This window comes from Varroa jacobsoni, unplaced genomic scaffold, assembly GCF_002532875.2.
Source record: "Varroa jacobsoni isolate VJ856 unplaced genomic scaffold, vjacob_1.0 contig03778, whole genome shotgun sequence".
In the NCBI taxonomy this organism is placed as follows: domain Eukaryota; kingdom Metazoa; phylum Arthropoda; class Arachnida; order Mesostigmata; family Varroidae; genus Varroa; species Varroa jacobsoni.
Window position 1 is genome coordinate 1 of NW_019215088.1, and position 14,367 is coordinate 14,367.

General features: G+C 44.2%; 1 protein-coding gene and 1 long non-coding RNA gene across 3 annotated transcripts; one reads left to right on the top strand and one right to left on the bottom strand.

Moving 5' to 3' along the window:
* Nucleotides 1–11: 11 nt before the first annotated feature.
* LOC111272903 (uncharacterized) lies at nucleotides 12–6,172 on the bottom strand. Of its 2 annotated transcripts, none has more exons than XM_022854563.2 (4): nucleotides 5,953–6,172; nucleotides 5,433–5,632; nucleotides 3,240–3,483; nucleotides 12–3,078 (listed from the first exon to the last, which is right to left on the bottom strand). In XM_022854563.2, exons 1-4 carry the CDS (start codon nucleotides 6,170–6,172, stop codon nucleotides 1,757–1,759), a joined length of 1,986 nt encoding a protein of 661 aa, XP_022710298.1. In that variant the 3' UTR covers nucleotides 12–1,756. The 2 variants fall into 2 exon arrangements, with proteins under 2 accessions (XP_022710298.1, XP_022710297.1); XM_022854562.2 differs by having other exon boundaries at nucleotides 3,240–3,516.
* Nucleotides 6,170–13,531, top strand: LOC111272904 (uncharacterized). The gene is made up of 3 exons (XR_002687777.2): nucleotides 6,170–6,258; nucleotides 7,255–7,373; nucleotides 11,674–13,531. It is a non-coding gene; the product is annotated as an uncharacterized LOC111272904 (long non-coding RNA).
* The last annotated feature ends 836 nt before the right edge of the window (nucleotides 13,532–14,367 follow it).

Below are 14,367 nucleotides of genomic sequence, written 5' to 3' on the forward strand. Positions count from 1 at the left end.
TATACGCAAAGTATTGTGTAAAGTGCTATTTGTACAAGTGACGTCAACTAGCATAGCTTCATCGGAGATCTTTCGCTAACATGCCGTATATTTATAGCCCGAGATTGGGGCAGCATCTTCTTTTGTTGTTGCACAAACGTTTTTTGAACTAATAGGTGCAGTTTGAACATTTTAAAGTCAAAGGGGCCGCCTTCGATCATTATGGTACTCGCATCATAATCAACTAACAATGGTGAACCAGTACATGGAACATTTATAGTTCAATCCCGATCAAACAATAGAGTCTAATGCTTTTTGAGAAAGTAGTGGGATTTTGTCAAGTGGTTTGTTTCACCTTCCACAATTTCAAGGTAAACAAAGTTTGCATCTGGTCAGAGTTAAACTCTGAATTTTTTGGACCCTAATTTTGTAGATCTGCCACAACAAATTCTATCGTTCATTGCATGAACGAACTCAATTATCTCATAAACTCATGTATGACCTATGTCATAGTTGGGTAACAAAGCCACCAGCAACAAGTGTGGTAAAATAACTAACCACGTTAGATTTAGGTAGTTAATGGGGAAAATCTTCAACGTCAAAGAACACACCTTTCAGTTTAATGAGAATTATGATTCAACAATTGACTTTAACGACCATCAACATTACCAAATGACTTGACCAATCAAGCTATATTGTACTGTCCCGTATCTCCTCTCTCTGTCCGAGATAATGACCAATTCCGATAAATGAATTACGTACCCTTCGTACGATTGTTTGTATAGTTGTTTACCTATGTATTTCTCTGTATATTTCTTTGCGTATACGTCGACTAGTGCCGTTCTGCTAAATGAGATCAGGTACTGTTTGCACTTTGCTCTGCTAACACCCCAGTTATAGCCTATAATATTTAAACTATACCTCCGAGGTTTGGTACTTCGTTTCACCGTTGTCAAAGTTCACTTTCTAAGGTGAGGTGTCTCTGGAGCTAATATTGAGCCCATTGCTTTCTAAATGAGGTAGATGGTATTCAGGTAGGTCAATTCTATAAATGTAACATTTTATATAGTAGCTGTACAGTATGTATATCGGCATGCCTGGTTACTGACGGCTTCGTCTTCAAAATTGGTTTTGTCAGTGAGTTGTACGGAGGCAAAGTTGTCTAATCAGTTCAGTCGAAATAGGTTACGTTGTATATATGTATTCGTAGAGGCTTTCTCCTCGCCGACATGTTGCTGTCGACTGTCAGTCCTTGCACGCTCTTACTAGAGTGCAATGTCTCAATAGTTTTTTTTTTCTAATTATGATTTGTAGGATTAGATCATACAAGATATTAGCGAATTCGAAGCCTCGGAGAGACATCTTTTTGTGATCTTACAGGGGCTACAGACTGCCAACGTTTCATAGACTATCGAACAGTTTGCTCCTGTTGTTGCTCGATAGTCTTATAAAGAAAACCGGAAGACGCAGTGGGCTGTCGCCTTTGCATTTTCAGGATCTCATGAATCGTAAGGCACTGGTACTAAACAATATGAACAATAATGCTGTCTGAAGTCTATGTACGTCCTACTCGGCTTACTGTATCAAAGGCGCTTCATAATACCGATCGTTAGAATCAATGCCGATAAACTTTGACAACTCTCAACTTCTTTGTTTTTGGCTGAGGTGAATTTCCTCTTTGAGGGGTTGGTGTACTAAAATACCATTCACCTATTCACTTTCATGGAAACACGGATATCGGTACGGATCTTTCGATTAGAGTGTCATCGGGTAGCACTTATTGAAAGGCTTGACTAAAGTGGGGCAAAGGTGAGCCAAGGCCGTCGGCTAGCGGTGGAGTTAACGGGGTTGTCGTCTGAGGTGATGTCGGAGACAGGGGTGAAAGTCCCCCCTGGCCTCCACCAGAACTTGGCCCAACGCTATAGTAATTTCCAACTCCAACGCCGATTCCAACAGGCGGATTCTGTGAGATAATCGGCATGAGCGTAAAATATGAATTATTGGATGTGGAACTCGGATGGAAATCTGATGTCATACTGGGCAAACCCGCATTAGTTGTAATTGCATTCGTCGATGAGGATGGCAAAGATGTGAGCGTCGCCATTGACGGCAAAGGGTCGCCTCCTTTTAGGGTCAAAGGCACCGCATTGCGGTTTTCATCGTCAACAAAGTACGAGCTAAATGATGGTGAAAGATAGGCCGCAGGCGTCGCTGAGGAAGTTGCAGGCCACGAGGGATGTGATACGAGTGGGTCCTTTCCCGATTGAAGAACGCTGACATTCAAGTTGACGTTAAGGCCACCTGCGCCGTTTAAGCCGCCAAGGCCAGCACCCGCCGGGAGGACGGTCACCGATGGAGGGGAGTTCACTACAAGTTGATGATGACTGTTGCTGATCGTCGAAGTCGATGCAGCCAGAGGTGTAAGCAATTGGGGCGGTTGAGGGATGGCAACCACTTCATCGAGCTGGAATTGAGCCGCAGTTCCGGCGACCTGCGCAGGTGATAGCTCACTATAGCTGAACGCCAATTGTTGTTGCTGCTGTTGGCCGGATCCTTCTGCCTTAACCAGAACTGGGGTTCCAGGGGTGCCCGGGGGAGCGGATGAGTGGGGGTGTGAATGACCTGATGACTGCATTATCACTTGCTGTTGGCTCGACATGGATGGTCCAAGAAGTGGACTTTGGGGCGGGGCAGGTTCGGGTGGAAGTAGCCCGGTCGTCGAGCTCACACCGGGATCAGATAAGGGAACAGATGAGTTTGGCACAAGGGCCTGGCTCCCGCTGCCGTTGCCCACAACGTTCGATTGGAGTGCTCCCTGATTGCTTGATACGAGGCCGCTACTCACTGAGATCGTGTTGTTGTTCGTGGCACTTGGGTTGTTGTTGTTGTTATTATTATTATTGTTATTATTGCCGCCTCCAGTCGTCCCGTTCGTGTGGGTTTTCTTCGTGTGCCGCACGAGATGGTCTTTACGACCAAACTTTTGCGGACAGTATTGACAGACAAAATTCCTTTGGCCCGTATGGACAACCATGTGGCGTTTGACATCTTTACGCGTAAAAAATGACCGGTCACAGCGTTCACATTTGAATTTGCGTTCTGCAAATGGAAAAACACGATAATATACTCATGAAAAAAAATGTTAGCTTACTTATACTATTAAAAAATGTCAGTGGGCGGAGTTGAATGACGTATCATGATTGGCTAAATTAGTAATTATTATGCGGCATATTACTAATAAGTACACAGTATTCACTCACGCTTCATGATTCGGCTACCAGGTGAGCCCGGTGTCGAATGCACCTTCAGATGTAAAATGGCCTCGTCACGGCTAGCGAAAAACTTCCCACAGAGTTGACACTGGGGATCGCCCTGCGATTCCTGGGCGTGTAATGCCATATGCTTTGTCAGTTCGAGTCGTGATAGGAACTCCACACCACAGAAGTCGCATTCGAGTATTCCTCGATCCTGTTGATGGGAGTCAATGTGCTCCTCCAGAAGGTCCTTTGAATCGAAGGTGGAATCACAGAGTGGGCACTGTTGAGAAAGCATCGAATAGAACGATGACCATTCAATTACCTTATACGGTAAACGCTACGTGTGATTAGAACTTCGAAGATCCATATTATAGACATAATAAATTGGTAATAACATGAGTATTTGGTTTTAATCAAAACCATGTGTCTCTTTGAAGGAAACATGCCTGGTAGGAAGCATGCATGTAGGCATCGTTAATAGTTTGCATCCGGTCATACTATACAACTATGAAAAGTTCCTTACTTTCTCGGTTTTTCTATAAAACATCTAAAAAAGAAGCAAAACTCTTCATTGAGCTACATAATTATAGACGTAAGTATCGGTAAGGTGGTAACTGAATGTCGTAGGTCGCCATATCCGTTTGTGGCGCGAACTTTTATGCAAGCAAGAGAATTTTTAAACTAAGATCGCAAAGTCTTAGATTCAGCAACGTTCTTGTCGGCAGTGACATGCGAGTTTGCTGAATGGCTGCGCGATAACGCATCGTAGCAGCATTGATTGAAGTTTGTAAAGTTTTCCCTTAACGTGTCTTGTTGAGATACCTACAACAATCTTTTAAAATTTCTTAGCTTTTATCGTTTTATTTTGCGAAGCAGATTTACGGAAGTTTCCGTATAACTGGTAGTCAGTGCCTAACTCTGATTACGTTCTTGCAAGATGACACTTAATTTTTTAACTACCTTCTTGCGACGGTACTTGCGGGTAATAAAACAGCCGTTTTCCACTTTGTGACAACGGCAGGGAACACGAATGATTTAAGTATGTAATTTAAAGGGCGACTGATATTTGATAGTATTTAAAATAAAGTTATTATTCGATAAAAGAAAACGCCTGAAATGTTTTTCGCATCCTCTTAGCTTATAACATACGTGATTAAACAAAACAAGTTTTAAAAGTATTTTCTAATTTTAATCTAGATGTGGCTTATTTCCGCAGGGGGTTTGCTTATCTTCTCTAATCATTTGCAGAGTACGCACTCGTTGTATTAAGAAACAGCTTTGTATATCCTAACTGCCGTATCAGTATACAATATGTAAAAATAGAAACGCTACTACGCTTAGTGATTACGCTAGTGATTGCCCACAAATGTTCCTCCAGGAAACGCTATAGCGTGCAATTCGTTAGACTGCCTTTATGGCTGACACAAATTACATTTATCGATCAAACTATCATCAGTCAAAGTCGAACGCGTCTAGGCACCAAAAATCGCCTAACATTCCGAACTTCCATTTAAGAACAACGCAGCGTATTCTGTGTTGTCCGTTGCTCCTGTTACCTTTCGAGCGGTGGCTAAGCATTAAACTAGCTGGGTTCGCCTAGTAACGCTAATGGCTAACCTAGACGAATCGCCAAGGCTTCGCTGCGTAGTTCTTCAAGAACTGAACAACCGAATTTGTAGCTCGGTGGCTGACTCGGCGCTAAAAGAGCTTCATCTCGTTTATTTAGGGACAGAGACCTCAGCACAAGAGGAGCATTAGACGCAATGCGTATCAGGGGGTAGTCGACGGATCGATTCTGACGAATCTCGATGTTTTGTAGAAGCTTGTGCGGGTGTAATTTACTTTAGCCATAATTATTCCTTTGTACTTGTTAAGGTCATTGACATTATGTATTGGTTGATTACTGAGTCGAGTCGAACAGAACGTTGAAATTCAGCGATTCTGTTCCCTTTATGTTCAGTTTCTTGCTATAGATCAAAGAAAATTAAGTAACAGTTAATAGTTAAAAAAAAAAGCCGAAACCTTTCCTGATATTTATAAAATATACTCTATTGGGTTTCGAATTTATTATATATTATATTGACATGCACGTATAATTTAAAATGTTAACTTCTTAAATTAAAATTGTTAATTTTTTCTAAACCAAAAGCATAATAATCAACTCCCACAAAAAATGATAAAACATTTCAACCTTACCGGGTAGACCCCATCATGATTTGCAGGCTCATCGAGTCCTTGATGCCCTGGAGGTCCTGGCCCTACCAGGCCCTGATAATCGGGTGGCATCATTTGATCGTGCGCTGTAAGCATATGCTCTTGCAAAAGTGGCTCGCTAGCGAATGTCAAGCCACAGCCCTTTGCCGGACAACTGCACAAGTAGTCTCGCCACTCCACGCCTGAAATTCCCGTAGAGAAGAAATATAATATTCGCGATGTTATTAGTAACCCGAAGAGCAATCAGGAGATTTTCGTCAAAATTTAGTGAAAACTGACTAGAGAAAATAACAAAGAAAAATAAAGATAGCCTCCAAAAATTATAGCATCTGTCCCCTACAAATCTTCGAAAAAGGGATAGTTCATCGTAAAGAATTTTCTGAGTTTTTTTATGCTCGCTTTAGTTTATTACATGACCAAAACCATTCGACGATACCTAATTGTTGCGTAGTAAATGGACATACTAAAACATTTCTCGAATGTGCTCTTTCTCGTTCTTTACCGCTTAGCGAGGCAACGGCGATAAGAGGTTCCAAGACTTTAATCTGCTCGTCCGGATTTTCGTTTCCGAGGTCGTTCGAGTTTGCAATAATATTATTATTATTATTATGAATATTGATGCTGCTATGGTCGTTATGGCTGGTCTCGTGGTTCGGTATTTGGATCTGGATTTCGATTTGGTCATGGGCCTGCGGGACGCGCAGTGAACAGGCGTCATGCATGATACATCTGGTACTCGTGAGTGCCGTCAGTGGTTACATCGGGAACCTTGTCATGTCTGAAAAGATGCTTAACTGAATTAGAAAGGGTGAGAGTCAGTTCAATAGTAATTCAATAAGATAACCTTTAAAATTTGTATTGCTTGAATCATATCAACATTGGGTGATGTCGATCCATTTAAGCGGAAGGATTATTAGGTGTTGGCTTTGCTTGTACAAAAAAAACACATATACTTATAGAAGTAAAGATTTTGCGTAAAAGCAATTTTGTTAGTATACTACTTCGACTTCAAGCTCAACAATTGTAGATTTTTCTGGTATGCTTGTAAGCGTACAAGCTTAATAAGGTAATTTCATCTAAGTAGACTTCAAAGACACGTTCCATGTAAATAATAGTAACTCAGTTTCGACCCTGGGGTGTTGATGGGTAATTCAGATTTGGTTTGTTCATGGGTCTCACAGTTGGCGGCATCGTTGGCAGCCAATGACGGATGTGCATCCACCATTTTCAAACCCTGCTTCCCTAAAATAAACTAAAAGCCTTTAAAGACGTTCCAGGCGGAATTTGTGCGTTCAGGATCAAATGTCTAGAATTGCTAGTGTAATCAAATTAAATTGCTACACTTTAAGCCCAAACTAGTAGATACCCCTAGTTCAGTGTAACTATCAAATAGGACCCAACGTCATTCCAGTATTCGATTTGACGTTAAATACCTAGGTAGTGTTCTGTAAGATATATCAGCATTATCACATGATCCTGTCTACAAGAATCCACTGACGAACTGTATAGGATACTTTATTTAGGATTTATTTAGGATTATTTAGGCAAAACGAGTGCTTTATTCGGCCAAATAGATTAATTTCACTCTATCGATTCGCCGTGGACCATCGTTACACAATTAAAATAGCTGTTCTGGTGGTGCGAGGTACTGCGTTTGTTCTCAGCACGATTCGTATCAAGATCGTGTGCCTATTTCAGAACGTTTACCTCGTCTCCGTAGGACCTTGCGCTGTGAGCCGAATCCCCTCCGTACAGACCGTGCAGCCTTAATTTTATATCGTATTGTATTCACCTGGACCGGCAGGTACACGGAAACATACCAAACTCGTGGACAGAACAGAGCGTCTCTATCAAACAGCAATTTCTACCTAGTTTCGTGAGGTCACGATTCGGTCCCGGCAACTGGACGGCAACAACGAAAAGGTAACATGGCAGCACGAAAGTGGCCAAGAAAACTTGTCCCGTGAAAAACAGATGCTGTTTTTTTCTACAACAACAACAAACATATATTATTCATTAATGTGAAACACGAAACATATGTCAGCTGGCTATATAGAATAATTACTAACATTATACCATGCACGCTTTGAATGTACACATGTATTGGATTGAGATAAAAAAAAAAAAACAATCTTAACGATAACGTTAAGCAACATATCACTTTGGATCTAGTTCTTTGTATATCCTGTTCTTGCCGGTAATTGCTGACCTAAAATAAAAAGGCTCTACATGTGATAATGCGAACTGAAAGTATCGATTCAAGTATTTGATGTTGTTAGTAGTATTGGCAGACCATAGTTTGTTCCCGTGAGGGACTGAAATTCTTCCTTGGATCTAAAAGCTCAGCAGAGCACCTACAGAGTAGAATTTCGACGGGTGATTCCTGATTCGACCTGTCTTTATATCCATACTTCGTGTGTGTACATTTAACCAATCAAACTTTGGCAGGTGGTCATCTCCACGAACCTGTGCATGCATTAAATCTCTGTAGCTAAGGGTTCAAGCATCGCACCAACCCTGCATGGCTTGTCATCTACTGACGAGGTCGCGACGAATATGCGTATACCTAGCAAACGTTGCACGGCCTTCAACCTAACCTGTCACATCTGGTTGTAGCCGACTGCAAATGCCGCGTTCGCGACGATCAAGACAAGGTCTAAATTCAAGGAGGCAGTAGCAGGTAACAACATCCAGTCTATAGGCAAGTGGATCGTCAGCAATTCTTATGTTGAACCTAAGCTGGATGCGCGTCGTATTCATATTCCTTTTTTTGACGACCTAACAAACGAAACAGCTCTGAACCCTCCAGAAACACCTCCGTTCATTACTGTTCCTTTAGCCTATAACTTTGCCTCTGTGTATCTGTCGGTCTCTGAATCTGTGTGTGTCTCGTAAGTATTGTGCGACTTGCAAACTGAGAAAACTGCCCCCGAGAGTAGAGCACATCGAATGCCCAACAAAGGTCGCTGCTCTCCAGTGTTTCGGTGGCACACTGTCTGCTAGTTTGGGTTGAGCGTCGTCCGCCAGTTTTAGGTCGTCCAGTCAAAGCCCCTGATAGGCTGGCCCCTCGTCTAATGCCCGGCGGTTAAAACCTCCTTCTGTACCCCCACTACCCCAGAGAGAAGGCGTCTTGTCTACCAGACGAATCTGGTCAAGTCTGGTCACCGCTGCTCATGTAGATTCTGTGAATCTACACAGTCACTAGAACCCCATGGCTTTCCCCGCCCTCTCCCCTTAACATATATCTGTGGCAGCATCCACACATACGCTCAGAACCAAGACAGAACCGGCAAATGCATCATCCACCTCGAAGCAGCCAAGTCACCAGTAATGCCGCGTCTGAGCCAGGACCAGCCAGACCTATTGCTGCTGCTGCTGCCGGTCTGAAGATTTAGTTCTTTGCGGTGGATGATTCGTTCGCGACCGGGTTCAGCCGCCGGCCCAGCACGACTGGTGCGTTCAACCAGTACAGCCATCGGTGGTGGCGATCGCCACGCCAGCAAAAACAGCAGCGGCGGCAGAAGCAATCAACGAAAGCGTTCCGAAGTGATGGGACCTACGTACACATGAAAACCTCTATGAAACGGAAGGAGCATGTCTGATCGTCGTTGACGATTCCACAGTGAATAGCAGTAGCAGTGGTTTAAGATTTAGTCGGCCTTTACTTAACCCAGCTAGATCGCTTATTTGAATCCAATAGAACAGATGTCCTAGACCCTGTGCCTTAGTTGTCGGTCGTTACTGCGTCTAAGTCTCCCACCTCGAGTTGGGCCGACGCATCCGCAACGGTAGGCAACGATCACATCGTGGCTGTAGACCCTTCTCGACGACCGGTGAATGAACTGATGGAACGAGAAGCTAGAGACTAAGATCTTCATCGTTGTTCGCTTCTGTCTGTCGATGCTAAATCTAAAGCCCGAAAGCCCGAAGCTCGAATATAAAGAAAAAGGTGACGTTAGCGATGCTGCCAAGCAGGTAGGTAAGTTTGGATCGGCCTGGCGTGCAGTTGGCTTTGGTCGCTGTTGAACCTCAAACACATACATTTAGAACATTGAGCTAGGGCCAGCCAGGACAACATAGGTTCCTCCGGTCCGTTCGTCCCTACAGCATCTACAGATATATTCACGGGCTTGGCTACTAGTCGCTTTGTTGCGGAACCGCTATTCCGGGACACTTCTCTGCGATTCGGGCCATCCTTCTTTGGCCTTCCTCTCGCACCGTCGGTCTCTTCAACTCAGTCGAGCAGGGAAAAAAGCGATCCAAACGGCCAGGACGTTCTTAGGTGACCGACGCTTCTGGTTCTGGCTTAAACTCAGTTATCGTTTAGATTTTAGTCGTTTCAGGTCTTCGGTCAATCTCACCTATGTCGTACGGCCAACACCAAACAGCGAATGGAGGGCGTCGAGGAGAGTTGCTATCGAATGAACACCTGGTCGGCCAAACGAAACGACTAAAGAAATCATCGATCCTCATCGGCATCCAAGGGCCGTCGGCCGGCTTTCGTCAGTCAACAAGGAACTTGAACAGAATCCGGCCGAGGGTCAGAGCAGTCTGAAGATAATATAGAAATGAGAACAGCTACAACCACAGCCACAATGGAAAAGAAGACGACGACGATGACAACAAAAATAATAATAATAATAATATTAGCAACAAACATAACGATAATTTCACCAAGAACAGCTACTGAGGGTCAGAGAGACGCCATTTAACTAACATGACAAAAGGGTATGGCCAAGATGTATAAACAGGTAGTTAAAGGTTGTTGCTGACGTGTTGAGCACGAAAAATCGTTCGCATATTGAATATGAAACTAAAGAGTTTAGCCGCTCATGCGTGGACAAACGAGAGCTACTGACTAGAGATCATTGAAACCTGCAATCTCCCATAGAAAACTGGTTCGTAAATCCTATAATGATATAACCGAGGGCAGATGAAATGATAACCGGGAAAGTAGTTATTACAGAGTGGAAGTTCAGCAATAACGATGTTAACTCTGGCATACGGTTAAACTTGCATAGATCGCCAGAAGAATGATGCGAATCCGCAAGGCAAGTATTATATGAAAAGGATAGAAGGCAATAGCCAAAATGTATTTGTACAGCTTTGTCAAATGCATCATAGTAGCTTACATTTTACCTTAGCTAAACCCTAGGAACGAAACTCAGTTGACTACATTGACGTCTGTAACTGTCCCTTATAATTTAATATAGTTTTTAACCCATTTGCCAGCCTAAACTGCTATATTTGTTTTCTTCGAAGTAACAAATAACGAATTACGAAAAGCGACAAACCCCGAATCATCGAATTCTCCTACCATCGCTGCTCTTCATGTCTCCCTCCCCCTTCCTTTAAATACCTACTTCGACCCATTTTCGTACTTCGACCCATTCGGTTACTGGGTCTCTATCGGCCATCGTTCCCACGACACTTTCATCTGGACTCGTTGTTCTTCTTATTCAAAAAGAACTTTCCTCCGGGGCCACCGCTGCCGATGGCGCTTCTGCCGGGGCTGCTGTCTCGATTTTTTTTTTTAGGGCAAAGCGTCCCCAAGAGACTCGACTACTGCCGCTGGAGCATTAGCGGCAAACCCGCCCACCAGCTGACCCAAATAACCAACGTGGGTTGTTCTTGTCTCTGCTAGAGAGGGACTGTGTCAACAATCAACCAGTGAAGCAAGCCGTACAACGGATGGCGCTTCGCTGGCTGCATCGCCGGCAGACGCGGCAAAATACCAACAGCAAACTGCAACAACAAAAGCACATACAGATACACACACAACAACTGTACATCTCGCGCGGCAAGCATTTTGGTTGTGTTTTTGTTTCGCCACGGCTACTGCCTTGAGCTGCCTCTGCTGGACAAAAGGTCCTGCTAGTGACTTTCATCATTAGTCGCAGCAAACCGCTGTTTTTCTCGTTTGTTTCTGCCATCGTTTGGCAGGCTTGTCTACGTCGGTGGACCATTATTCGAATAGTTGGCGGCAGCAGTTTCGCCTCGATTGACGTTGCGACGGCTCGGTGTTGGCTGTTCGGGTTTCGCCATTCTTGGTCGACGGAGTCGCTGAACCGAGACGCTTGACGGTAAAGACGACGTAAATAGCGTCGACGGCAGTTGGGGCAAACGTGTTCGGCCTGCCCTGTTTTCTTTTTGTGCGTCTGCACCGGAACGTTGTTGCTTCTTTACCCTTAATCTTATGTTTCTCCAACTTTTTCTTTTGTAGCTTCGCCTGACCTTCATCGAAGTCTCGTGTCTCGACCACCGAACAAAGAAACGGCGACTAGCGAGCTAATGTGGGGTGAACTGAACCGAGAACTGAAAGCGTCAAACAGAGCCGTCGCGACTGTTGCCGGAACGCGCGCCGTCTCCATCAGCGTCGCCAACGTCAAGTCAGTCTACTCACTTGCAGCAAACCAACAGCGAAAATTGCGGCCGCTGCTGCATCAGGATCAGAAGCGGGACATTAGCCATGGCTTTAGATACAGCAGCGACAGCAGCGAAAGTAATAGACGCGAGGCCTAATTGCCCCCCTGTGGCGGTAGTTCTGTACTTCACGTACCGTAGCAGTCAACAACAGAGAACGTGGATGGATTAACGTTCGAGCAACGGCAGTTCTTCGCTCATCAGCTTGATCGTGTTGGCTGCCTCAAAGCTGTAGTCGGGCTTGGTTGTAGCCTTCGGTCTACGACGGCCGGCACTTCTGACAGTTCGCGCCGGCTCTGTTGATGCCGAGGTCGATGCCATCACTACGTCCGCACTACTGACATAGAAGCCGTCGATTGCTAAAGACCTGGAGAGAGACCTCGTGACCGACTTCATCTCCAAGTGGATCCAGTCCACTAGGCGCATAGCGTATTGTAACATGGTCGTAGGAGCCGTAAATCGACGGGTGGACGAGGAGATTGACTGTGAAGTTACCGATAATGTCGTTGTTGTTGCGGCTGTTGCTGTTGATGCGACGCTGCGGACAAACTACTAAGTATACAGAGATTGGTGCGTACATACCGAACGTATCTGTTACTGGACGAATACTTATGCCGACAGGAACTCTTCGATGTATTGGTTGCTTTATTTTGCGTTAGGCGTAGAACATGTTGTATATGACTCGAAAATATTGCTTGGTGTATTAGTTTCGCCTATCTATAGGCCTGCATGGTTGCCGCGATAGGGCAAAGTGAAAGCGATTTGGTCGTTTACCGTTATTATTATAGAAAGTAACGTCGATGATACGCCCATACGACGCGATCAGGTATACCATAAGAGAATGTATTGTCAGAAAGCGGGTACTTGAAGATGGCCTAGAATCATACTTATAGAACTAAAACAGCGCATAAGGATCCAAGAGTCAAATCCGAAGGCCTGTGCTGTACCCTCCCCCCCCCCCTTTATGCAGACGATTTTCGTGCGAGGAAAAATTGACGTAGTGTTACTTAGTAGTAATGATTGTATTACTTTGACTCGTTCTAATCCGTTCGACCACCACTGTTCTCCAGCACCTTCCTGTTCGTGCTTTTACTCTTTGTCGATTTATTTATATCGTTTTCCGGTAAAAGCATCGCAGCTCAATAATTCGAATTACACAACATTTTGTTCGGCCCCCCATTATTTTACTCATAAACGAAGACCGTTTCCTTTTCTACTGCCATACCATTCCCGGCCTCGATAAAGTCATTTGGTCCGGTGAATTCGGCCTACATTTACAACGCCGCTTACCAGACCTTCGGCGATGACTCGATCCTTAATTCCTTAGTAGTTTTCACCCCATCTATTACAGTTGCTATGAAGGTATTCCCTAAAGCGAAGCGAGCTTTGCGAAGCGGAAAAACATTATCGAGAGTGCAACGAATGCGGAAGCGGGAACTGTAAAATGTGCAATAACGACTGGCTTAATTGTATCGTCATCACCCATCTTCCCTTATCAATCCCGCTTACTTCACTCAGTGATTATGCTATGTGGATTCCCATGAATTCGGCGCGTTCACGTTCAATATCTGCGACTTGTATCACATTCTGGACCTCTAACCAGTAGTATGTATTATGGAATCTAATAAAATGAAGGTTCCAATCAGGACACCGCAAAATTTTTCTTCATGTTATTCTAATCTTTCTTTGGCCTGTGGCTGAGCGTCGATGAAGTGCGAGGAACTCGGCCAAGGTTATGCACCAATTACTAAATTGAATGGAAGTCGCGGACCAACAGGGAATTTTTTTCTAGTAGCTGTAGTCGAGTGGTTATGCAGGGCTTTAATGGTGCGAAATAAACAGAGCAACCAACAGGAAGGAGGGCGGATAGAAGAAATAGTTTGAATCCAGCTCGTCTTTCCTTATGAATTACGCAACCAGCGGGAAAATTAAGATAATCTGGACGGCTAGGGTGGGCAGGTAAACGGCGCATTATGTAGGCCAAGGTTGCTAGGGCAAGGCACATATATACCATATCGATGTGCTGCCGGTGACTGATAACTGGGTAGTGTTTCGCCATTACATGATAGTGGCAGACAAGAAAGTCCGAGTGACAACAAGTCATAGGCTTGTGCTATTCGTTTTTGGCATAAAGGGTACTTGTTTCCTAAGAAAAACCAACTTCCGCCAGAAATCGGGTACAATCAGAAACTAGGAAGAGCTCAACTGAAACGAACCGCTGTTCTGATTTTTATTGATGAAGTTCGTAGGAGAAGTGTCTTGTCTTGACTGCTGCTCCGAATGGAATTCATTAATCGATACACAAGCTTTATATGTATACACGGTCGGGTATTCAAATTCGAATAGATTTTGGCGGGTTGCTTGGAGTAGCGCGCATGCGCTGATCCGCTATTGTTGATACTTCAAGTAAGCCCGTTCTTTATAGAATCAAACAATAAACACGTCATAGTAAAAAAACGGCTTGTCATTTTTTGGTTTTTGACCGACGATAAGC